General features: G+C 45.0%; 1 protein-coding gene across 5 annotated transcripts in view; it reads left to right on the top strand.

Moving 5' to 3' along the window:
- TEX10 (testis expressed 10) overlaps positions 1-26,377 on the top strand; it is a 721,463-nt gene that overhangs the window by 648,069 nt on the left and 47,017 nt on the right. For 3 of the 5 annotated variants that reach the window (XM_073555731.1, XM_073555727.1, XM_073555728.1), the window contains one exon: positions 23,031-23,241. The exons of 1 other annotated variant lie outside the window; for it this stretch is intronic. In XM_073555731.1, coding sequence (XP_073411832.1) covers positions 23,031-23,241 — 211 coding nt within the window. Of the gene's footprint in view, positions 1-23,030; positions 23,242-26,377 lie in introns of those variants that run through there. One more of the 5 variants, XM_073555732.1, reaches the window with a different exon arrangement.

The following is a 26,377-nucleotide window of genomic DNA, read 5'->3' on the forward strand; positions in this document are numbered from 1 at the left end:
AACCTTAGCGGAACCTGAAAATTCACTTGGGAAAGTCCTAGAGACAATCGAACATTTTGTAAACATGTCATACTATAAAATAAATGAAAACAAATCCCAAATTCTACCTTTAAACACCGCAGATGAGGTTCTACTACATTTACAGAAGAAGGTTCCTCTTAATTGGCGTCAGGGTCATATTAGATATAGGCTAGTTTCACACTAGTGTTCGGGAGGGCTGCATAGTTCCTCCTTGAAGCTCCTCCCACTGCCGCACCTCCTCCGGTCAGCTCAGCTGCATGCGGCCTGCGTACCTATTTTTAACATTGGGCACGCAGGCCGTGCGGATGTACGCTGATGCATCCGCATAAGTCGTTTTGACTATGCGGCGACCGCAACAAATTGCAACACGTTGCGTTCGACGCGGGTCACCACATCGTCAAAACGACTTCAATGTTTGTCAGTCTATAGTATTGTATACACTGTTATTTATACATTGTTGTTTTCTTAAAACCAAATAAAAAAATACTGTTTAAAAAAGACTTAATAATTGGTGGCAAAACCCTTGTTGACAAGCAAAACAGTCAAACTTTTTTGTAGTTGATGATGAGGTTTGCGCACATGTCAGGAGGAATTTTGTCCCACTCCTCTTTACAGATCATCTCTAAATCACTAAAATTTTGAGGCTGTCACTTGGCAACACGGAGCTTCAACTCCCTCCATAAGTTTTCTATGGGATTTAGGTCTGGAGACTGGCTAGGCCACTCCATGACCTTAATGTGCTTCTTTTTCAGCCACTCCTGTATCGCTTTGTGTGTATGTTTTGGGTCATTGTTTTCCTGGAAGACCCAGCCTCGACCCATTTTCAATGTTCTGGTGGAGGGAAGGAGGTTGTCACTCAGGATTTTACGATGCATGGCTCCATCCATTCTCCCATTGATGCGGTGAAGTAGTCCTGTGCACTTAGCAGAGAAAGACCCCCAAAGCATAATGTTTCCACCTCCATGCTTGACAGTGGGGATGGTGTTCTTTGTGTCATAGACAGCCTTTCTCTTCCTCCAAACATGGCGAGTTGAGTTAATGCCAAAGAGCTCAATTTTTGTCTCATCTGACCACTGCACCTTCTCCCAGTCGCTCACAAAATCATCCGGATGTTCATTAGCAAACTTCGGACCAGCCTGCGCATGTGCCTGCAGGGGAGCTTGTGGGCACTGCAGGATTTTAAAGCTTTACGGCATAATGTGTTAGCAGTGGTTTTCTTGTTGACTGTGGTCCCAGCTGCCTTGAGATCATTAACAAGTCCCCCCCCCGTGTAGTTTTAGGCTGATCTCTCACCTTCCTCATGTTCAAGGATACCCCATGAAGTGAGATATTTCATGGTGCCCCAGATCGATGTAGATTGACAGTCATTTTGTTTTTCTTACTGTTGCACAAACAGTTGTCTCCTCCTCACCCAACATCTTATGGTTTTTTAGGCTATTCCAGCTTTGTGCAGGTCTATGATTTTGTCCCTGACATCCATATAAAGCTCTGTGGTCTTGCCCATGTTGTAGAGGTTAGAGTCTGACTGACTGAGTTTGTGGACAGAAGTCTTTTATAAAGGTGACTATTATTTATTTATATAGCACCATTGATTCCATGGTGCTCTACATGACTATGTAAGACATCTGTCTTTAATGCAGGTAACAAGTTGATTAGGAGCATCTAAGTCTGGTTTCACACTAGCGTTTTTTAGCACTGTGCCTTGTGCGCATGCGCATTGCTCCCCTATATTTAACATGTGCGCGCATGGTTTAGCGCATGTAAGCGTTCATCAGCGATTTGCGTGCGCAGTGTTTTTTCCAGGTGTGCGCCCGGTCGCGCCAGACGCTAACATGTTCCGCCCATCAGCCGAAAAAATGTGCATGCGCACGGAATGTGCAAAAGAATAACATTACAGTCTATGGGTGTGCTGACGAGCGCATGGCTCAGCGCTTATGAGCGCTTATCAGAACATGCTTTTTTTGAGTAAACAATGTCTAGACACTGGTTGAAACCACCCCCTACACAAGCAACATTGTTTGGGATGAGTTTAGATAAAGAAGGTGTCTGCCTGCACTGTACCACAACTCTACAGACAGCCTGGAGAGCAGACAGACAGCAAAACCACACAGAATTTTGGAGGTTCAGCAGCAAGAATGTGAGTATTCTTCATCTAAATGTATGCCTGTCTTGTCAAGCTTATTAGGAACTAATGGTTTGTATTTTTTTTACATGCAGTATGTCTTCTTCTGGATCCAATTATTCCCCATCCCAGGAGGAAGTGGCCCAAGCAGAGCATGAGGTGATTTTTTTTGTGCCTTTGGGTAAGTATAGCTGCTGCCTATACAGATGTCTAATCATTTTTATTTTTATTTTCAGACATCATCGCACCCGTCTAGTGACAACGAACAGCGTGAGCAGCAATGCCATGTCCCGGCGGTGACACGTAATGTAAAGTCATCATTTTGAATGTTTTTCTTTTTTTTTTTTTTTGTTATTCTTTCCTGTTTTTTTGTTGTTTTTTTTTTTTTTTTTAACTTTTTCATTCACACACAGATTCTAATGTTTGTTTTTTTTTTTTAGGTTCCACAACGGGATGAAGACGTCTACCTGGATAATGGACAACTGATACAACTTGTCCAGGAGCGTGTCCCGTTGTGGGACAGCCGTCACCAGCTGCACAAGGACAATGTGGCGACACGGAGGCTATGGAATGAGGTGGCCGCAGTGTTGATGGATGGCTGGGACAGCGCCCCTGCAACCTCCAAAAAGGCATTTGGGAAGTATTTACCTCTGTGATGTCGCAGTGACTATTGACCTTGATTACACTGTTGTGTTTACTGATAGATATATTCTATGTGTAAACACAACCGTAATATCAGGATCAACAATCACTGCTTTGGGTATTGTACTGCTGAATTGTGCTGCATTGACTGTTCTTACTGATGGCACAGTTGTGTTTACTCATAGATATATTCATTGTGTAAACACAACCGTAATATCAGGATCAACAGTCACTGCTTTGGGTATTGTATTGCTGAATTGTGCTGCATTGACTGTTCTTACTGATGGCACAGTTGTGTTTACTCATAGATATATTTATTGTATGTGTAAACACAACCATAATATCAGGATCAACAGTCACTGCTTTGGGTATTGTAATGCTGAATTGTGCTGCCTTGTGCTTCATTGATTGATGGCACATTTGTGTTTACTCTTAGAATATATCTTGCATCATAGTCATAAATTTATTTTTTTTTTCCAGCAGTGAACAAAGTCAGAAAATGGTGGCGCTAAATGAAGGACCGCTTCAACACTGATGTTCGTGCTGAGGGACAGGTTCGCAGTGGTTCAGCGGCAAGGACCAGAGCCAAATACCGTTACCATCGCAATTTGGAGTTCCTAAGACCGGTCCTTGCCACTAGAGCGTAAGTATTTTTTTTTTTTTTTTTTTTTGGTGGTTTTAAAAATAAATGCTTTTCTAGTCCACAGCTGATGCTTCTTGTAAATGCATGACAGTAATGTTTTTCTTTACTTTCCACAGCACCTGGAGCAGCACCCTGCAACCTGTCCCTGGAGCGGTCCTTCATCGGACGTCCTCTGACCCGTCCTAGCCATCCGACAGCCAGGAAGCACCTTGCAGGTCAGCAAAACGGACAGCTGGTGACCAGGAAGTTGGTCAATCAGGTGTTCCCCTGTTGTCCCAGGTCCCTGCCACTGGTTATGCGGGCACTACCCGCCAGCTGCAGAGGGCCTTGGACAGGCCTGTCTTGCCCGAGTTCATGCACTTGAGCGAGGCCTTTCATGCCAGCCTCAAGTCGCTGTCAGACAGAGTTGAAAGCGGTTTTTCCCTCATGGAAAGAGATTTTAACCAAGTGGAACAGCGCCTTGACCGTCTGGAGGCCGACCTCAATAGACCAGCGCACCTTTTCTTTAGTAAAATCGAACGGGGCATGGCGGAACACCTTAGTCCTGAGCAACAGCTGAGTGTGTTGCAGGCCTGCAACACTGCTTACTTGCAGGCTATGCAGCAGAATCGGTACGTGCAGCAGTCAGCGGTGTTATTCCCACCTGTGCCACCACTGACTCGCTTCACAACAGTACCGACTTCTGCTGCATACCACCATTGATAGCCACCATTACAGCACCACAAGTCTGAGTGCAGCTGGTCACCTCACCGCCACCACCATGGCAAGCGCTGCTCCTGTCTGGAGCACCACCACCACCCACACGCCTGCTTGGAGCACTGCCACTGTGACCACTACTCCAACGTGGAACAGCCCTGCCGCCACCCCTCTTACATGTTGTAGCCCTGCCTCCACCGCTCCACAAACATGGACCAGCACTGCCGTCACCAATCCTCCTGCAATGACGAGCGCTGCCACCGCCACCACTGAGCAGCAGCCACAGCCGCAGCAAGAGCAGCCGCAACAGCAGCAGGCGCAGCTGCAGCAAACGGGGGACCCCCCATTCCATACTTCCTCAAACTTCTATGCGTGCACAAGACTCAAGGCGGGCATTGGGCACAAGGAGGTCCAGGGAGGCTACTTTAAGGAGACAAAAAAATTTGACTGTACCTCCCCCCTCTCCTCCTAATTTGTCTACTTCGATTTCTATCAGTGACCTCCCTTCCCCCACAACTTTTGTCGCCCCTTCCCCTAGAACACCTTCATCCACTGTAAGTCTTTCATCGTCACTGCACACCCCAAACGTGATGCGTAGTTCCCCCAAACGAAGGGAAAAAATAAAAATTTGTTTTTATTTTGTTTAAAATAAACTTGCAGTTATGGCTTACCATAATAACGTTTTATTAATGTCTTTGTTGCCGCCTCCACACCCACACACTGCGCCGTACACACACTGTGCCGTACACTTTATTTGTCCACTCATATCTCCACTACTGACACATGTTTCTTGTGTGTTTCAAGGAGATATGTGTTGTCAACAAAACAAATATATGACTTGTATTTTCACCACCAGTCTCTTCAGTTTGCTAAAATTGCGCAGACTTAATAGAGGATGGTGTTGATTGCAAGGCATATCTATTGTCACCTTGGCAGGTATCATAAAAACTGAGTTGAGGACGGTCTTTTTTTTAGCATTCTCCTTTTTGTGAGACCAGCCCGGGGAATTCTAGATATACCTTGTAAATAGCCACATCCTCTATTCAGTGTGTGTTGAATTAACAGAGGAAATGATGGTTACAAAACATGTCATATGTACAATACCCTGGCATAGTATCATAACTATATATCAAAACGGGTCTGATGAATACACATATGATTTATAACCTGCAGCGTTGCTTCAGTTTGAACATATTTCACACAGACTGTAGCGATGCTGCAGTTTAACTCATATGTGTATTTACCTGGCCAGATGTGATAACATTCTGATGTCAGGATGCGTTATTTTGGGCGTCCTCACTTCATCATGACACTAGGCCTTGGGGATTGTAGAAGTTGTGTAAATTTTATTATCTGTCCATTCTCAGTTCAAACTCAAGCCACAGTGTTGATCCTACAAATAATATTTAGAGTCACATGGTCAGGTGTCCCTTAAAGAATGACGTTTGTGTGTGCATACCCAAATCACAATTTTAAATTTCAGATCATGTGACACAAATATTATTTGTATTATCCACTGTCGCTAAAAAGTGAACAGAAACTTTAGAGTTGATAAAGGGCCTACAGATTGGGTGTATGTATAGTCACCTATTCAGGAGTGCTAGTAAATTCATGATGCACAAAACACAGCATCATGAATTCACATGAATACTTGGACAGTTGATCATTGTATTGCAGTGTAAAAAGACATAGTGCACTCGGTACAGGTATCAACACAGGTTTATTTATTAATATATACACACAATAAAAATTTTTTACACCATTTGCTATTGCCATTCCACCCGTCCTACATCTGAGATGAAGTAGGCCGCAAATTGGTCCCTCATTTGGCCAACTTCAACGGATGACCGGAGAGGGTGCTGAGTGAATTCAGGCAATGGGTTTGCAGCAGGTTCATCTAGTTCAAAGTTTGGGTGCTCTTTAGCCATCACAAAATTATGTAGAACCACACACGCCTTCACAACCTCATCCACGGTTTCCAGTTTCAGATTAATGGCTGTGCTGAGAATGCGCCATCTGGAGACAAGAATCCCAAAAGCACACTCTACAGTTCTTCTGGCCCTGGTCAGCCTGTGATTAAAGATTTTTTTTTTGTGTGGTCCAAGTCACGGCTGGAGTAGGGTTTCAGCAGGTTTGCGCACATTTGAAAAGCCTCATCCCCAACCAATACAAAGGGCTGTGGCGGAGCTTCGGTGTGGGGAAGAGGCCGTGGCATGGGGAAATTAAATTGGGTGCCATACAACCTCCGGCCCTTGTCCGAGTTCTTAAAAGCCTGGGAGTCATTCCCACGGCCAAATACACCAATGTCCACTGCAACAAACAAACATCCGGCATCCGCAATGGCCATGAGTACTGTAGAAAAGTACTTTTTGTACTTATAGTACTCTGATCCAGTTCTTTTGGGTTTGATTATCCGGATATGTTTTCCATCAACAGCTCCCAAACAGTTGGGGAAATTGCAGACTGTCCAGAATTTGTCAGCAATTTCCATCCACTTTTCTCCTTCATCTCATTGGGGGACACAGGTACTGTGGGTGTATGCTACCGCCATCTGGAGGCTGACACTAGGCAAACAACACAAGGTTAGCTCCTCCCCCGCCGTATACACCCTCGCCCTGATTCCGGGCGGAAGCCAGTTTTTTGCTTAGTGTCTATGGAGGCACACGTCTGGTCCTTTTTTTTCTCCAGACTTTTTTTTTTTTTTCCATGAAGATTAGACAGGGGCAACGGATCCTATTGAAAGGGTCCGATTTCCCCAAACCATCAACGGGCGAGCACGTGCGAGTGTCATTTCCATGTATCCGTTCCCGCGACGTGGGACATGTCGGACCTAGCCCTGACCACCCCTAGGTAGGAAACCATGGGCTATTCAGAGGCACAAGACGGTCCGAGCGGCCCCCACTGCTCCACCAACGCAAGACGAAGGTGCTGCAAGAAGGTGGACGGTCACTCTCCTCGGCTAAAGCTGGACGGAGTTAGGGTGCCTGCACCCTCCAGGATCCCCACACCACCCCCCGCTCCCTGGTTTGTGTTCGCCCTAAAGGGCCTACCTGGATCCTGTTTACAGCGCATTTAAGGTGCGGGGGGGCTCCTGGGCAGCAGCGGCAGGCAGCGGTGTGCGTCTCCCTAGGGCCTCCTCGTATCCAGGGAAGAGTAGCGGCGTTTTCTTGCTGTTAGCACTGCCAGCGTCGCCGCAGCATTGCGTGGCGCCGAAAATTTAGCCCCCGGCTTTTTGGAGTGTTAGGCAGCGGGCGGTGGACAGTAATTGCAGTGTTGGGCCGCTGCATCGCACAGCGCCGCGGGCGGTGGGGGGAAAAATTGAGCTCCCAGCTTTTGGCCGGTGTAGGCCGCGGCGGAAGTACCGCCCTCGGCGCGAGGCGTCACTTCCAGCGGCCCGCCCCTTGGAGCGTGGGCGGGCGCCAGATAAATTCAGGCCCCGGCTTCAGTGCGGGGTAGGCCGCGACCAGGAAAGAGGTCGGCTTACCCCACGGAGGCGCAGAAGGTTGGGCACGCAGTCGGGGGGACACAGGTCGGGTAAGTGCAGGCTGCGGAGTCTGCTAAAACAGCAAGGGGGGCCTCTCCCACCCCTCCCCTCGCACTGAGACGAAAAAAAAAGAGAATTTTTATTGCTTGGGTTATATATAAAACGCCTAGCAGGCTCAATATGGCCGGGAAAGGGAAGACGCACACTTTTCTCTACGCTGCATGCACTTCTTGTAAGGCCCCGTTTCCATGAGCGCAGAGCGCCAAAGTGTGCGAGGCCTGCGACTCCGAACGCGCCCAGGAGCCTCCCTCGGCGACTGAATCCAGAGAGCCGAATTCTCCGGAATGGGCACTATCGTCCCAGTCTGTGGCTTCGCTTACAAAGGCGATCGAGTCCCTTCACGCCCCAAAGGGAGGCAGGGATAGTGACTCGCTAATCTGGGAAGGGTCCTCCACCTCACAGGAACCTTCGGCCTGCAGGGGCCATTCCCATGCCAGACAGAGTCGAAGGAAACGAACCCATACGAGGTCTCCCGGCTTATCCAGTGCCTCGGCATCGGGGAGTCCAGCATCACGCACCATTTCACCAGGGAGCGGGCAGAGTTTGGATTGTGACTCAGACGAGCCACTTGATCTAGATACCCCGGGATGCCGGGAGACAGTGGACAGCCTCATTGAAGCTGTCAATCAAACCCTGGAGATTGAGGATGATGCTACCTTGGCCGTGAGCCATAAGGTAGCCTTTAAGCGGGCCAAGCACCCGCATAGAGTATTTGGCACTCACCCAGAATTTGAGGATATAGTGCAGCGCCACAGAGGACGCCCAGACAAGCGCTTCTCGGGTCAGACGCCTATAGAGGCAAGATACCCATCTGCCCCGGAACTCTGTAAGAAATGGGCGGAATCCCCAGTGGTGGACCCGCCAGTGTCACACCTGGCCTCGAAATCCTTGTCAGTGCCTAGCGGCTCGACAATTAAGGACCCCACGGATCGACTCATAGAGAGTTTGGCGCAATCAGTACCCTCCAACACGGTTTTTTCTCTCCCGACTTCCCATGGTGGAGTCTCGGGCGAAAGCACTGCTAGGGGCCATCGATTTACTCCAAGACAACGGAGTTATTGTTCCCGTAACAGAGCACGAAAAAGCTCAAGGTTTTTATTCCAATCTGTTCGCGGTTCCCAAAAAAGACGGGACAGTCAGACCAGTTTTGGACCTGAAGCTCCTAAACAGGTTCATCAAAGTCAAACATTTCAGGATGGAATCTCTCCGTTCTGTTATATCAGCCATGGAGCAGGGAGAGTACTTAGCCTCGTTCGACATTCAGGATGCCTACCTGCACGTTCCCATTTTTCCTCCACATCAAAAGTTTCTTCGGTTCGCCATCAATGGGCGACATTTTCAATTCGCAGCACTCCCATTCGGGATAGCCACCGCCCCCAGAGTGTTCACGAAGGTAATGGCAGTCGTGATGGCCGTCTTACACTCGCGGGGCATAGTCGTCTTGCCATATTTAGACGACCTCTTGGTGAAGGGTCCCTTGTTTCGGGTGTGCAAGGAGAATGTCAGCATTACACTGGATACACTCTCCCGCTTAGGTTGGTTGGTCAACAGGAAGGAATCATCGCTGGTCCCAGCTCGGAGGATTGTTTTTATAGGAATGGTCTTCGATACCTCCCAAGGGTTGGTCCCCCAAAACAAGGCCCTAGCGCTCCAACAGGGAGTCCTGAAGCTCCAGCAGCCGGTCCCTCACACCATTCGGTTTGGGATGAGGATACTGGGGAAGATGGTGGCAGCAATGGAAGCATTTCCATTTGCTCAATTTCATCTTCGACCCCTACAGCACGCTCTGTCAGCCTGGAACAAGAATCGTTCACCCTCGATCAGCGGTGCCGGCTATCCTCTCAGGTCAGGCAATCGCTGGAGTGGTGGACGACCAGATCCTCCCTTCTTCAGGGAAAGCAGTTTCCCCCAGACCACTGGCTAGTGGTCACGACCAACGCCAGTCTCCTCGGCTGGGGAGCAGTTTTTCGCCACCACACGGCACAAGGCCAGTGGTCACAATGGGAAGCTCGTCTTCCGATAAACTTGTTGGAAATACGAGCGATCTGGCAGGTGCTGCAGCATTTCCAGTACCTTCTAGCAGGACGGCCCATTCGGATTCAGTCAGACGCCACGGCTGTGGCTTACGTAAATCATCAGGGGGGCACGCGCAGCAGGGCAACCATGCGCGAGATAGCACAGGTGCTTCATTGGGCCGAGAAGAACCAGTCGATAATTTCGGCAGTCTACATCCCAGGCATAGAAAATTGGGTGGCGGACTTCCTCAGCCGACAAGACGTCGTGGCTGGGGAATGGGCCCTGCACACCGAGGTCTTCCAGAAAATTTGCCAACGGTGGGGAACACCGGATATGGACCTGATGGCATCCATAATGAACGCCAAGGTGCCTGTGTTCGTCGCTCGGTCACGAGACCCACGAGCGTTTGGGGTGGATGCGTTGGTGTTACCATGGAACCAGTTTCGCCTTCCATACCTGTTTCCCCCGTTGCCATTGCTTCCGAGGGTCATCAGGAAGATCAAAGCAGAGGGGGTCCCAGCAATTCTGCTGGCACCAGACTGGCCCTGACGGGCGTGGTACGCAGATCTTGTGCGGCTGCTCACCGACGTCCAATGGCGACTACTGCACCAGGGACCGATCTTCCACCCAAACTCAGGGGCCCTGTGTTTGACGGCATGGCCGTTGAATCTTGGATTCTAACTCAAGCAGGTTTTGAGCGTGAGGTGGTCGCCACAATGGTTAGCGCCAGGAAACCGACCTCAGCGAGAATTTACCATCACACCTGGAAAATTTTCTTCACTTGGTGTTGAGAGCGGGGTCATTCGCCCCTGACGTTCTCTATTCCCAACATCTTGGCCTTTCTTCAATCAGGCCTAGACTCAGGGCTGGCCCCGAGCTCCCTTAGTAGACAGATATCGGCGCTGTCCGTCCTGTTCCAGCGAAAGATTGCTACTAATATGCAGGTAAAGACCTTCATCCAGGGAGTGTGTCATCTAGTACCCCCCTATAAGGCGCCGATGGACACATGGGATCTTAACCTGGTCCTGAGCGTTCTGCAGGAAGCGCCCTTCGAGCCGCTGCAGGATATTTGCTTATCGTTCCTTTCTTGGAAGGTGGTATTTTTGGTAGCCATTACCTCCGTTAGGTGAGTTTCGGAGTTGGCGGCCCTATCTTGCCGAGCACCTTTTCTCGTTTTCCACAAGGATAAGGTGGTGCTTAGACCAGCTCCCCCCTTTCTTCCGAAGGTGGTGTCCTCCTTTCACATCAATGAGGATATAGTCTTGCCTTCGTTCTGTCCGGCACCGGTGCATAGCGTAGAGAAAGCTCTTCACACCTTAGACCTGGTGAGAGCACTCAGGCGGTACGTGTCGCGGATGGCACATTTTCGCCAGACGGATACGCTGTTCATGCTCCCTGAGGGGCGCAGGAGGGGGCTTGTGGCCTCAAAGGCGACCATAGCCAGATGGATCCGTTTAACTATTCAGGAGGCCTATCACATCAGAGGTACGCCAGTTCCATCAGGGATCAAAGCACACTCTACTCGGGCAATGGGCGCTTCGGCATCAGGCCTCGGCGGAACAGGTATGCAAGGCAGCGACCTGGTCCAGCCTGCACACATTTACTAAACATTACAGTATCCATACTCAGGCTTCGGCAGATGCGAGCCTGGGTAGAAGGATTCTCCAAGCAGCAGTGGCGCACCTTTGACAAAGAGGTGCATGCAGCTTGGATCGGTGAGTCAATCTCCCACCCAGGGACTGCTTTAGGACGTCCCACAGTACCTGTGTCCCCCAATGAGACAAAGGAGAAACATGGATTTTTGCGAGTACTCACCGTAAAATCCTTTTCTCCAAGGCGCTCAATGGGGGACACAGCACCCACCCTGTTAGCCGGTTGGCGCGTGTTTATTTAATTAATGTGCATTTTTTTCGTGAGTGTCAGGGTGGTCCCTTGCCAGACATTGTTTACTGCATTAAGGCTGATTGTTGTTGTTCTCCTACTGCTTTTGCACTAAACTGGCTTCCGCCCGCAATCAGGGCGAGGGTGTATACGGCGGGGAGGAGCTAACCTTGTGTTGTTTGCCTAGTGTCAGCCTCCAGATGGCGGTAGCATACACCCACAGTACCTGTGTCCCCAATGAGCGTCTCGGAGAAAAGGATTTTACGGTGAGTACTCACAAAAATCAATGTTTCAGCGGTGGGCAGGGGCATAAATTCTGGACATAGAACGTTCCACAAAGCCCGGCATATGTCCGCAACAATTCCCGACAAGATGGAAATTCCAATCCGGTACTGAAAGTGGAGTGAAGATAGGGTCTCTCCAGTCGCAAGGAATCTGCGAAACAGAGAAAGAAGTAAAATTAATATTTCTGTATATTGTTTTTTAAAACAATACAAGAAAAAAAAAATTAGTACATAGCATAAAAAGAATTCTGCCAGGTTTGGAAAAGTACATGTCACAACAAAGTAAATTATGCAGGCATTGGTTGGTAAATATAATGTACCGTAATGTGAACAGGAGCCGTTCCTAAGGAGAAATCGCACTACGGAGCTGTGTGTCCTGTCTCCGGATGGATTGTTCAACACGAGCAAGTAAATCCCTGAAGCTTTGTTGGGACATCTGTGTGTAATCAGTAAATTTCTCCGGGTTTGTCTGTAGCTCGCTGTAGAGGGTGTGGTACGCTCCACGGCTCTCCCGGAGTTCAACAATCGGATGTATCCACAAACGCCGTCTTTGCTGTCTCTTTCTCTCCCTTTGTTGATGGCAAGCAACTGCATAAGCCTGAGCCATCCTGATGTCCAGATCCAAGTTGAAGTGAAAACTCTTCCAGCGCAGATCCATGTTGTCCAGAGAAAAAGCAAGCAAATGTGAAGAATTCAGCTGTACATAGGGTCTATATAAAGAATTACCATTACACACACCCCTTGATGTCCAATTGGTGTTGTCTGTTGCAATAATTTTTCTAGAATTTTCCTACTTTTGCTCAAAAAAAAGCACACGCATGAAAAACGCTTGAAAACGCATATAAATCGTGCGTTTTTTGGCTTAATGCGCACGATGAGGTGACAAAAAAAGCAGCGTTTTCAAGCGTTTGTATGCGTTTTTGTCATGCGTTTGATGTGCGCAGGAAACGCAGCGCAAAAAAACTAATCTGTAGGAGCCAGAACTCTTAATGGTTTGTAGGGGATCAAATACTTATTTCTTACTGCAAAATGCAAATAAATTTATATAATTTGTAAATGTGATTTTCTGGATTTGTTTTTGATATTCTAACTCTCAATGTTAAAATAAACCTACCCTTAAATTATAGACTGTTCTTTTTTTTTTTGCCAGTGGGCAAACTTACAAAATCAGCAAGGGATCAAATACTTAATTTCCCCCTGTGATTGTCTCAGCAGACTGTATCACACATTTTAGTATTAGATACACAGCGATCTGTGTCAGTATAGACATGTTAGTATCACTTTGCTGTCACCCACAATATGTCTGTGATTCTAAACTAGAACCTTCCTTATTTTTTTTTCAAACGGCCAGAAGGGGAGGAGTGATATCAGACACATGTGAGCACATCCTGCACATATTTATTGCAGTAGTAATGTGAGCTAGCAGTACACTAGGTTTTCATGTTATACCAATTTTCTGATATTTATTTAGAGAAAATTTGGCAACAATGCAAATAACAGACATGTGTAAATACTATTGCAAATTATAAAGTTACAGAAATTGCACTACAAAATTTGGTCCTCATTCAGTTACATCTCATTTTTGCTTGTCTCTTGTACTCCTGCATCGGATGATCTCTTACAATTGTCAAACAGTAATCTGCAAGCATTGATGGATTTCATTTTCCTTTACATCTTTTCTCCATAGCCGCAATATCTTGGTGAAATCTCTCACCGTGGTCATCGCTCACTGCTTTAATAACAATAATAATCTTTATTTTTATATAGCACAGCGCTTTACAGTTTGCACATATTATCATCGCTTGCCCCGATGGGGCTCACAATCTAAATTCCCTATCAGTATGTCTTTGGAATGTGGGAGGAAACCCACGCAAACATGGGGAGAACATGCAAACTCCTTGCAGATGTTGTCCTTGGTGGGATTTTAACCCAGGACTCCAGCGCTGCAAGGCTACAGTGCTAACCACTGAGCCACCATGCTGCCCAGCTTTGCAGTTTGATGTAAAAAAGTCAATGTTAACCCCTTCATGACCCAGCCTATTTTGACCTTAATGACCTGGCCATTTTTTGCAGTTCTGACCAATGTCCCTTTATGAGGTAATAACTCAGGAACGTTTCAACGCATCCTAGCGATTACGAGATTGTTTTTTCGTGACATATTGGGCTTCATGTTAGTGGTAAATTTAGGTCGATAATTTTTGCGTTTATTTGTGAAAAAAATGGAAATTTGGTGAAAATTTTGCAATTTTTAATTTTTATTCTGTTAAACCAGAGAGCTATGTGACACAAAATAGTTAATAAATAACATTTCCCACATGTCTACTTAACATCAGCACAATTTTGGAAACAACTTTTTTTCGTTAAGAAGTTATAAGGGTTAAAAGTTGACCAGCGATTTCTCATTTTTACAACAAAATTTGCAAAACCATTTTTTTTTAGGGATCACCTCACATTTGAAGTCACTTTGAGGGTTCTATATGGCAGAAAATACTTAAAAGTGACACCATTCTAAAATCTGCACCCCTCAAGCTACTCAAAACTACATTCAAGAAGATTATTAACCCTTCAGGTGCTTCACAGGAACTAAAGCAACATGGAATGAAAAAATGGACATTTTAATTTTTCCAACCAAAATTTTCTTTTAGCATCAGTTTTTTCATTTTCACATGGGTAACAGGATAAAATGTATCCTAAAATTTGTTGGGCAATTTCTCCTGAGTACACCGATACCTAATATATGGTCATAAACCACTGTTTGGGCGCACGGCAGGGCTCAGAAGGCAAGGAGCGCCATTTTACTTTTTGAATGGAAAATATGCTTGAATATTTAGCGGTTGCCATGTCACGTTTGGAGAGCACCTATGTGCCTAAACATTGGAGCTCCCCCACAAGTGACCCCATTTTGGAAACTAGACCCTCCAAGGAACTTATCTAGATGCATAGGGAGCACTTTGAACCCCCACCCCAGGTGCTTCACAAATTGATCCGTAAAAAAAAAAAAAGTACTTTTTTTTCACAGAAATTTTATTTAGCCTCAGTTTTTTCATTTTCTCATGGGCAACAGGATAAAATGGATCCTAAAATTTGTTGGGCAATTTCTCCTGAGTACATCGATACCTCATATGTGGTCATAAACCACTGTTTGGGCGCACGGCAGGGCCCGGAAGGGAAGGAGCGCTATGTGACTTTTTGATTGGAAAATTAGCTCCAATCGTTAGTGGACACCATGTCGCATTTGGAGAGCCCCTGTGAGCCTAAACATTGGAGCTCCCCCACAAGTGACCCTATTTTGGAAACTAGACCCCCAAATGAACTTATCTAGATGTGTGGTGAGCACTTTGAACCCCCAAGTGCTTCACAGAAGTTTATAACGCAGGGCAGTGAAAGTAAAAAATTTTTTTTTTGCTCAAAAATGATTTTTTAGCCCGCTATTTTTTTTCACAAGGCTAACAGGAGAAATTGAACCACAAAAGTTGTTGTGCAATTTGCCCTGAGTACACCGATACCCCATATGTGGGGGGGGCCACTGTTTGGGAGCACAGGAGAGCTCAGAAGGGAAGGAGCGCCATTTTGAAATGCAGACTTTGATGGAATGTTCTGCGGGCGTCATGTTGCGTTTGCAGAGCCCCTGTGTGCCTAAACAGTAGAAATCCCCACAAGTGACCCCATTTTGGAAACTAGAACCCCCAAGGAGCTTATCTAGATGTGTAGTGAGCACTCTGAACCCCCAAGTGCTTCACAGAAGTTTATAAACGCAGAGCCATGAAAAAAATATTTTTTTTTCCTCAAAAATGATTTTTTAGCCCGCTATTTTTTATTTTCCCAAGGATAACAGGATAAATTGGACCCCAAAAGTTGTTGTCCAGTTTGTCCTGAGTACACTGGTACCCCATATGTGGGGGGAAACCACTGTTTGAGCGCACGGCATGGCTCAGAAGGGAAGGAGCGTCATTTGACTTTTTGAATGGAAAATTAGCTCCAATCATTAGCGGACACCATGTCGTGTTTGCAGAGCCCCTGTGTGCGTAAACTTTGGAGCTCCCCCACAAATGACCCCATTTTGGAAACTAGACCCCCTAAGGAACTTATCTAGATGCATAGTGAGCACTTTGAACCCCCAGGTGCTTCACAGAAGTTTATAACGCAGAGCCGTTAAAATAAAAAAAAATTTTTCCTCAAAAAATAATTTTTTAGCCTGCTATTTTTTATTTTCACAAGGGTAACAGGATAAATTGGACCCCAAAAGTTGTTGTCCAGTTTGTCCTGAGTGCGCTGGTACCCCATATGTGGGGGGGACCACTGTTCGGGGACACGTTGGGGCTCGGAATGGAAGTAGTGACGTTTTGAAATGCCGACTTGATGGAATGGTCTGTGGGCGTCATGTTACGTTTGCAGAGCCCCTGATGTACCTAAACAGTGGAAACCCCCATAAGTGACCCCATTTTGGAAACTAGACCCCCCAAGGAACTTATCTAGATGTGTGGTGAGCACGTTGAACCCCCAAGTGCTTCACAGAAGTTTAGAACGCAGAACCGTGAAAATAAAAAATCATTTTTTTTCCACAAAAATAATTATTTTAGCCCCATTTTTTATTTTCCCAAGGGTAACAGGAGAAATTAGACCCCCAAAGTTGTTGTTCAGTTTTTCCTGAATACCCTGATACTCTGATACTGTTTGGGCACACATCGGGGCTCGAAATGGAGGGAGCACCGTTTGACTTTTTGAATCCAAAATTGGCTGGAATAAATGGTGGCTCCATGTCGCGTTTGGAGACCCCATGATGTGCCTAAACAGTGGAAACCCCTCAATTCTATCTCCAACCCTAACCCCAACACACCCCTAACCCTAATCCCAACCCTAACCACAACCCTAATCCCAACACACCCCTAACGAAATCCCAACTCTAACCCTAACCACAATCCCAACCCTACCCCTAATCCCAATTACAACTCTAACCCTAATTCCAACCCTAACCCTAATTCCTACCCTAACCCTAAGTCCAACCCTAACCCTTAGTCCAACCCTAACCCTAGCCCTAATGGAAAAAAAAAATATATATATTTTTTTAATTTTATTATTTATCCCTACCTATGGGGTGATAAGGGGGGCGGTGATTTACTTTTTTTTTATTTTGATCACTTTGAAAGTTTATCAGTGATCAAAATAAATGAATGAATCTGCAGCATTGCAGATTCGATTCGGCGCACTGCGCATGCACCCGCCATCTTCCAAGATGGCGGCGCCCATGACACTGGACGGTGGGACACCGGGACGGATAGCAGGAGGTCGGAGACACAAAGGAGGGTGAGAGGAGGTGATCGGAGGGAAGGCGGTGGGGCAGATTATGACGGCCGCTGCCGATCGGTGCCGTCAGATGGTGGCGGCAGCCGATCGGTGCCATTAGTCGTGTGGGGGGGGTCGGGTCTCGGTCTCCAGCCATGTCCGATGCTATTTCAGCATCGGCCATGGCTGGATTGTAATATTTCCCCAATTTTCATTGGTGAAATACTACAATCGCTCTGATTGGCAGTTTCACTTTTAGCAGCCAATCAGCGATCGTAGGCACGTGGGGGCTAAGCCACACCCCCAGGTGTTATCTCTGAAGGGTCCTTTGTGTGCGCGTCGGGTGACCTTTCAGTGACCCCGGTCACCCGACCCACGGGGCAATCAATTCATGACGCCACATAGGCGTCATGGGTCGTATTGTCACGACTTTTCATGACGCCTACGTATCGTCAAAGGTCGTGAAGGGGTTAAAGGGAATCTGTCACCACTTTTTTGAGATATCATATAATGATATCATTCAATTGTGTGTCACACAAGGATTCTCTTAGTACTTTTGCTTCCCCTGACCCCGCACCTTTCATGCATAAATACCTTTTTTATATCGATTAAGATGTAGAATCATAGAATCATAGAATCGTAGAGTTGGAAGGGACCTCCTGGGCCATCTGGTCCAACCCCCTGCTCAAAGCAGGATTCGCTAAATCATCCCAGTCAGATGTCTGTCCAGCCTCTGTTTGAAGACTTCCATTGAAGGAGAACTCACCATTTCTTCTTGTGTAGAGCAAGACAGGGAGGGGGGAGCAGTTGAATAAGCCCCGCCCAGCAGACCGGACCGTGGCAGTTTACATACATCTGAACCGATATAAAAAAGGTATTTATGCATGAAAGGTGCGGGGTCAGGGGGAAGCAAAAGTACTAAGAGAATCCTTATGTGACACACAATTGAATGATATCATTACTGTATATGATATCTCAAAAAAGGGGTGACGGATTCCCTTTAATGTAAGAAATGAATCTTTAAAGACAAGGTACAGCCAAGAGCCTTATATGTTTTGAGTATTTTATCCATCAATTCTTCATTATCTGCTTTAGTTTCCCCAAAAAATAGTTACCACTAATGTGATTGCTACCTACACATGCAGCCCTTTCCTTGCCCTGCAACAAAGAGAGAAACTCCTTATCTTGAAGAAGCCTAGGAATCTGAAGTCCAATAAAGACTCATTCCTTTCCTTGCTAAAGGGCCCGTTACACATAGCGATATCGCTAGCAATATCGCTATTACGTCACTGGTTTTGTGACGCAGCAGCGATATCGCTATGTGTGATACTTACCTCCGACCAGCTCCCCGCTGGTTATCGCTGATCGCGCAAGAATGTCCTGGGCCTTTTCTCGTCGGCCACTTCCTGCTGGGCTTCCTGTGGCGCTGATGAGAGAAGCGTGGAGGCGGGCGGGAGGACATCAGGATCGCCGCGTCTGGCAGGTAAGTAGCGAACGCCGACCGCTGCTATGTCACTGGTGAGATCTGCCTGTTTGGCAGCTCACTAGCTACCACCCAGCGATCCTGACCGAGTCGTATCGTGGTCGGGATCGCTGGTGCATCGCTAAGTGTAACGGTACCCTTAGCTCAACCTTGGAAATTTATCAATGAGATAAGGTGTGGTTCAGTTAAGTTTGTTGACAGAAAGTCTGGGTATTGAGAGGAAAATGCTTTATGACACAAAGCACCCTCTTCCTCACTCGACTGACTTGAGTTCTTCTGTATGTGGTACTCAGGTATTGCAGATGGAATGTTTGGATACTGTAAAAGTCACTGCTTCCTTGAAACGCCTTTTCTAATGGGGGGGAAGAAATGTCAATTAGATCGGCTGGCTCTCTCCAGATTATTGAGACTGCAAAAGACATAGATTGCCTCTTCCCATGCAATCACTGAGTAAGATGTGATGCACATCTATTGCAGCATATGTGTGGAGCCCAACTCTTGTCCTGATCTCCTATTCTGCAGCCAAAATACAGGTTGCAGGTTTTCCTTATGTTAATTTTCACCTTTCTGACACAAGAGACTTCTCCTCATTGTTAAAGACTAGCAACTAACAATGCCATAATGATGTTGAAGTAATAAAGAAGCAATTTTTCTAGAAGCGTGCATGAACGGTTTCATAAGTAATTGCAACCTCTTGTGGATCTTGAAAATTACAGCTGATCAGCAAATATTCATTTTCACCACCACAAAATTAAGTACAACTGTTTGCATCTCTGAAACAATTTGGCTGTAGAAGAGTGTTACATAGCAATAACTTGCTCATGGATTACCTTTAGTCCATGTTCACACGTTCAGTATTTGTAAGGTAAAATCGGGAGTGTAACAATCAGAGGAAAATATAATAGAAACACATCACCACTTCTGTATTTATCACCCACTCCTGATTTTGGCTTACAAATACTGATGTAAAATACTGACCAAATATACTGAACATGTGAACATGGCCTTTATCTAATATGTAAATTTACCTTACTTGAAGATGTCTCTGAATCAACTCAATCAGGTGGGGGGACACCCAATAAAACAAATGTATTTTTATTAATTTAACAAGGTTTAAAGACAGTTAAAAAAGGGCAAAAAAGCAGTGCCCAATCATCTCAAAATTATTGGGCAGATTTAAACAATTATCTTCGTCGCTTACATTTAATAAAAAGAGAATTAACTCCTCAAGAAATCTTGCTCTCACTCCCCTCGAAAACATATAACATTGGGATGTTTAAAGTTTTGAAAATCATTTTGTATCCAAATCCAGCTTTAAACTTCTCCACAACAGTATCACGGACTTGCCTGTTGTGCTTCTTGGTCTTCATAATGCTCTCTGTGCATCAAACAGAACCCTGAGACTATCCCAGAGCAGGTGCATTTACACAGGTGGATTATATTTATCATTAGTCATTTAGGACAACATTGGATCATTCAGAGATCCACAATGAACTTCTGGAGTGAGTTTGCTTCACTGAAAGTAAAGGGGCCGAATAATATTGCACGCCCCACTTTTCAGTTTTTGAATTTCCACAAAAATTTAAAATAACCAATAAATTTCGTTCAACTTAACAATTGTGTCCCACTTGTTGATTCTTCACCAAAAATTTACATTTGGTATCTTTATGTTTGAAGCATGATATGTGGGAAAAGGTTGAAAAGTTACAGGGGGCCAAATACTTTTGCAAGGCACTGTACCTCAATGTAGTCTCTTCATAGGCTCTGCAGTGTACATGCAAAGGAGTGCATCACAACAGAGAAACTCCATATTGCACATGTGGCTTCAAGAACCGCCTATCTTTAATTGCCGAGAGCTGCTACTGCACAGCAGGCGCAGGCAGCGCCATCTTGGAGGAATTTTTTTTTACTTCTCCAGCAAGATGGCACCTGTGCAATAGCAGCTGTCAGATCTCTATACACACAGATAGCTGCTGCTGCGCAGGTGGGGCAGGCGCTATTTTCAAATTGATTTTTTTTTGTACTTGAGCAATAACATCAAGAACGGTGATTAATAATAGCACACTAAACATGCAATTATGCTGCAGCGCAGGTGTCACGGCTGGCGCCTGCCTGCACAGGTTTTTATTTTCTTCATTATACTCAGATATTCATTATGTAAACTAGGGGGCACGTCACTGAGGGATCAGTGACCGGTCAGCAGTCTGCATTATGAATAACTAATCAGAGCACCACATGAAGACCCCCCCCCACAGGCCGCCCCGCACCACGGGCATATCATTAAATCAAAACTAAAAATCAAGATTAAAACACAACCATAAGACAGATTTCATTAACCAAGATATCATATTAATCAGTATAACGGTGCCATCCTAACACTGTAGGTTACTGAGCACAATCCTGGTGACAGGTTCACTTTAATGGTATGTGCACACGCTGCGGATTGGGGTGCGGATTTGGCCGTGCGGATTTTGTAAAATCCGCAGGTAAATCTGCAGGTCAAAAGACCTGCGGTTTTACCTGCAGATTGCTCTGCGGTTTTGCCCTGCGGTTTTTCATCTCCACAATGGAGGAGATGGCAAACCACAGCGGAATCCGCAGAAAGAATTGACATGTGAATTCTTTCTGCGGTTTCAAAACCGCGCGGAAAAATCCGCACCGTCTGTACTGAGTTTTTTTATTCCCATAGGGAATAATGGTACTGTACACCGCAGCAAAAACTGCTGCTGACCCGCAGCGGCCAAATCCGCTGCGGAACCGCAGCAGAATCCGCAGCGTGTGCACACACCCTAACTCCTTTCCGACATCTGGCGTAAGCCCTCCCTTTTATGTGGGCTCGGGCATTTAGCAAGCACTTCCACGGGTTACCGGTGTGTTGGCATGACAACCGGAGGTCTCCTGGAGACCTCTATGGTTGTCAGCACCGACTTGCTGTGAGCGCCAGCCAGTGATCGGCGCTCACAGCAAGTGAGTAAATCTGCTATATAGAGGCAATCTGATCATTTCCTCTATGTAGCATAGCTGATCAGGTTGTAGCAGCTTCTAGTCTCCCATGGAGACTATTGAAGCATGCTAAAAGTAAAAAAAAAAAAAAAAAAGTTTTTAAAATTATAAAAAAAAATTAAAGTTCAAATCACCCCCCTTTCACCCCATTCAAAATAAAACAATAATAAAAATAAAATCAAAAATACGCACTTGTTATCGCTGCATTCAGAATCGCCCAATCTCTCAATAAAATAAAGGATTATCCTGATCGCTGAATGGCATAGTGAGGAAAAAAAGTCAAAATGCCAGTATTACTTTTTTTGGTTGCAGCGACATTGCCTTAAAATGCAGTAACGGGCGATCAAAAGATCATATCTGCACCAAAATGGTATCAAACGTCAGCCCGACATGCAAAAAATAAGCCATCACCCAACCTGAGATCACGAAAATGGAGACACTACGGGTATCGGAAAATGACTCAATTTTTTTTTTTTTAAGCAAAGTTTGGAATTTTTTTCACCACTTAGATAAAAAAGAACCTAGACATGTTTGGTGTCTATGAACTCGTAATGACCTGGAGAAACATAATGGCAGGTCAGTTTTAGCATTTACTGAACCTAGTAAAAAAGCCAAACAAAAAACAAGTGTGTGATTGCACTTTTTTTTGCAATTTCACAGCACTTGGAATTTTTTTTCCCGTTTTCTAGTACATGTCATGGTAAAACCAATGGTGTCTTTCAAAAGTACAACTCGTCCCACAAATAAAAAATAAGCCCTCACATGGCCATATTGACAGAAAAATAAAAAAAGTTATGGCTCTGGGAAGGAGGGGAGCAAAAAAACGAAAAAGTAAAACCGAAAAAAGCTCCGGTTGTTAAGGGGTTACAGAGAATACCATACACCTTTAGTAGTCGCTCTAAACCATTTTGTTGGCTTTCTATTTGCATTGCAATAGCATTGTGCGAATATTAAGACCCCCTATTCTTTCATTTCCCATTGCCTTCTAACCCTTACTTATATCTTCCAGCAATTGTCTGCTGTGTTTCCCTTCCTCATTTGGAGGCTTTTTTGCTGATCTGTCAGAAGTTTTTAAATTTTGTTAAATCTGTAAAAATGCATTTGTTTTATTATTGTTTGGATTCACTTCTAGTCAGCTGCTGTGTTCCCCCACCTGACTGAGTTGATTCTTTAATTTTTAAGTGCCTAACACTTAATGTTTTTTGGACTCCTGAGATTGTTTGAAGCTGTCCCTATATTGCAACAAGTTACTCTGGTTCCTAGCAGGGATACACTTTGGTTAATAAGCTTGTCAAATTTATCATAGTTGATAGCAATTTATTCCATGTGTTAAAAAGGTGGTAAATGTAGAATTCCTCTTTCAGTTGGTTAACATACATAGTTAAAATTGTAGTAAATACTTTCCCTTGCAGGGATTTTCTGTGGGGAGAATGCATTTCCTTACTGTCGTTGCTGCCGAATGTTCTGACGCTGATGTTACAGAATCTTCAAGTTAGTCAGGCATGCCAGGAAGAGCTACCCGTGATTGCCCAGCTGCTTCGTCTGCTGCTCCAAAATGCGCACCTAAGAAGTCATATGATGACGAATGCATTTCTTGTACAGCAAACCCTTCAGGATGTTATGGTATGATAATTTACTATGTACAAAATGTTTGTGAATGTAAAACCTAAAGTATTGATCATTGCTAACAGAATAAGTTGTTCCATCTAAACTGTGGTTCACAGGGACCAAACATGGATTTTCATATTATGGATCCTTAGTATCAATCTGTGTATACTGTTTTTAACCCCTTAGTGACAGAGCCAATTTGCAGCTTAATGACTAGACCAATTTTTACAATTCTAACCACAGTCACTTTATGAGGTTATAACTCAGAAACGTTTTAACAGATCCCGCTGATTCTGATTGTTTTTTCGTGACATATTGTACTTCATGTTAGTGATAAAATTTCTTCGATATGACTTGCGTTTATTTCTGAAAAAACAGAAATATGTCAAATTTTTTAAATTTTGCAGTTTTCAAACTTTTAATTTTTATGCCCTTAAATCAGAGAGATATGTCACAAGAAATACTTAATAAATAACATTTTCCACATGTCTGCTTTACATCAGCACAATTTTGGAATCAACATTTTTTTTTGTTAGGAAGTTATAAGGGTTAAAAGTTGACCAGCGATTTCTCATTTTTACAACAAAATTTACAGAACCTTTTTTTTTAGGGACCACCTCACATTTGAAGTCCCTTTGAGAGGTCAATATGAGAGAAAATACCCAAAAGTGACACCATTCTAAAAACTGCACCCCTCAAGGTGCTAAAAATCAAATTCATTAAGTTTATTAACCCTTTACATGCTTCACAGGAACTGAAGCAATGTGGAAGGAAAAAATTAACATTTGACTTTTTTACTAACATTTCACTTCAGAACCAATTTTTTTTTTTATTTTCACAAGTGTAAAAAGAGAAAATGAACCTCAAAATTTGTTGTGCAATTTGTCCTGAATATGCCGATACCCCATATGTGGGGGTAAACCACTATTTGGACGCACGGCAGGGCTTGGAACGGAAGGAGCACTCTTTGACTTCTTCAATGCAGAATTGGCTGAAATTGAGATCGGATGCCATGTTGCGTTTGGAGAGCCCCTGATGTGCCTAAACAGTGGAAACTGTTAAGAACAGGTCACCGAGGAGGATGGCAGGAATAGGCTAGGCCACCAGGAAACCAGAAAGGTTGGTACCTTAGTGGATTGCAGACCCTTAATCCTAAAAACACAACTAACAGTAGCCGTGGAGCATACCTACGATGCCCTAGACGCCTCGACACAGCGGAGAACTAACTAGGCATAAAGCAAGAAAGGTGAAATATAAACTGCCCCGGAGTAGAACCCCAAAGAAATAGATGGCCCCCAAACATATATTGTCAGTGAGACAAGATGAAACACAAACGCAGGCAGAAAATAGACTGAGCAAATGATGGGGCCCGAACTGACTAGATAGGATAGGAAAGGAAAGTCACTGTTTGCAATTATGCAAAAACCCTAAAAAAAATACAACACGACTGATGTACCAAAAAACACTGAGGTCTCACGACCTCGCCCCCACTATATCAGCATTCTGGTATGAACTAGCAGCAAAGCAAAAGAGACTAATATAACAGAGGACTGAACAAACTGACACAAGCTGTAACATATGGAGCGGGGTCCAGCACAGCCCCCAGCAGGGACCCGCTGAACCCTCACAACAAGCAGAAAGAGGCAAAACCAGATCAGATGCAAAGGATTAGCAAATGAACAACTTAACTGAAAAATGCAGGATCAGGGCAGGAGACATCAGACCTCAGAATGCACAGCAAAACTTATCACCAGCAGGGATTGAAGGAAGCCTGCTGACTTAAATACTCCAATCAGTAACCCCAGATCTCCAATCATCATCAGGTGGCAGACCTCTGTCAATCCGGGCAGCTCCTCTACCCACAGTAACCACCAGAGGGAGCCCTGACCCAGAAGTAAGAGAATTCACAACAGGAAACCCCCAACAAGTGACCCCATTTTGGAATCTAGACCCCCTAAGGAACTTATTTAGATGTGTGGTGAGCACTTTGAACCCCCAAGTGCTTCACAGAAGTTTATAATGCCCGGGCATGAAAATAAAAAAAATCATATTTTTTCCACAAACATGATCAATTAGTCCCCAATTTTTTTATTTTCCCAAGGGTAACAGGAGAAATTGAACCCCAAAAGTTGTTGTCCAATTTGTCGTGAGTACGCTGACACCCCATTTGTGGAGAAAACTACTGTATGGGCACACGTCGGGGTTCGGAAGGGAAGTGACGTTGATGGAATGGTCTGCGTGTGTCATGTGCGTTTGGAGAGCCCCTGATCTACCTAAACTATTGAAACTCCCCACAAGTGGCCCCATTTTAGACACTAGACCCCCCACGGAACTTATCTAGATGTGTGGTGAGCACTTTGAACCCCCAAGTGCTTCACAGAAGTTTATAACGCCCGGGCGTGAAAATAAAAAAAATAATTTTTTTCCACAAAAATGATATTTTTGCCCCCAATTTTTTATTTTCCTAACGGTAACAGGAGAAATTGGACCCCAAAAGTTGTTTTGCAATTTGTCCTGAGTAGGCTGATACCCTACATGTGGGGGTAAAACACTGTTTGGGCGCATGGCAGAGCTTGGAAGGGAAGGAGCACCATTTGACTTTTTCAACTCAGAATTGGCTGGAATTGAGATCAGACGCCATGTTGCATTTGGAGAGCACTTGATGTGCCCAAACAGTGGAAACCCCCAATTCTAACTCCAACCCTAACGCCAACACACCCCTAACCCTAATCTCAGCCCTATCCCTAGCCCTAACCCTGGCCCTAACCCTAGCCTTAGACCTAACCCTAATGGGAAAATGGAAATAAATACATTTTCTTTTAATTTTATTATTTTTCCCTTACTAAGGGGTGATAAAGGGGGGTTTGATTTACTATTTATGGCGGTATTTATTTTTGGCGGCTGTCGCACGCTAAAAGACGCTTTTTATTGTAAAAATAGTTTTTACATCACATATTGAGAGCTATAATTTTTCCGTATTTTGACTTACTGAGTCATATGAGGTCTTATTTTTTGCGGGACGAGTTGACGTTTTTATTGGTACCATTTTCGGGCACGTGACATTTTTTGATCGCTTTTTATTCCGATTTTTGGGACGCAGAATGAGCAAAAACCAGCGTTTCATGAATATCTTTTGGGGGGGTGCGTTTAC

This window comes from Dendrobates tinctorius, unplaced genomic scaffold (assembly GCF_039654945.1).
Source record: "Dendrobates tinctorius isolate UK_male_01 unplaced genomic scaffold, ASM3965494v1 ptg000229l, whole genome shotgun sequence".
Taxonomy (NCBI): Eukaryota; Metazoa; Chordata; class Amphibia; order Anura; family Dendrobatidae; genus Dendrobates; species Dendrobates tinctorius.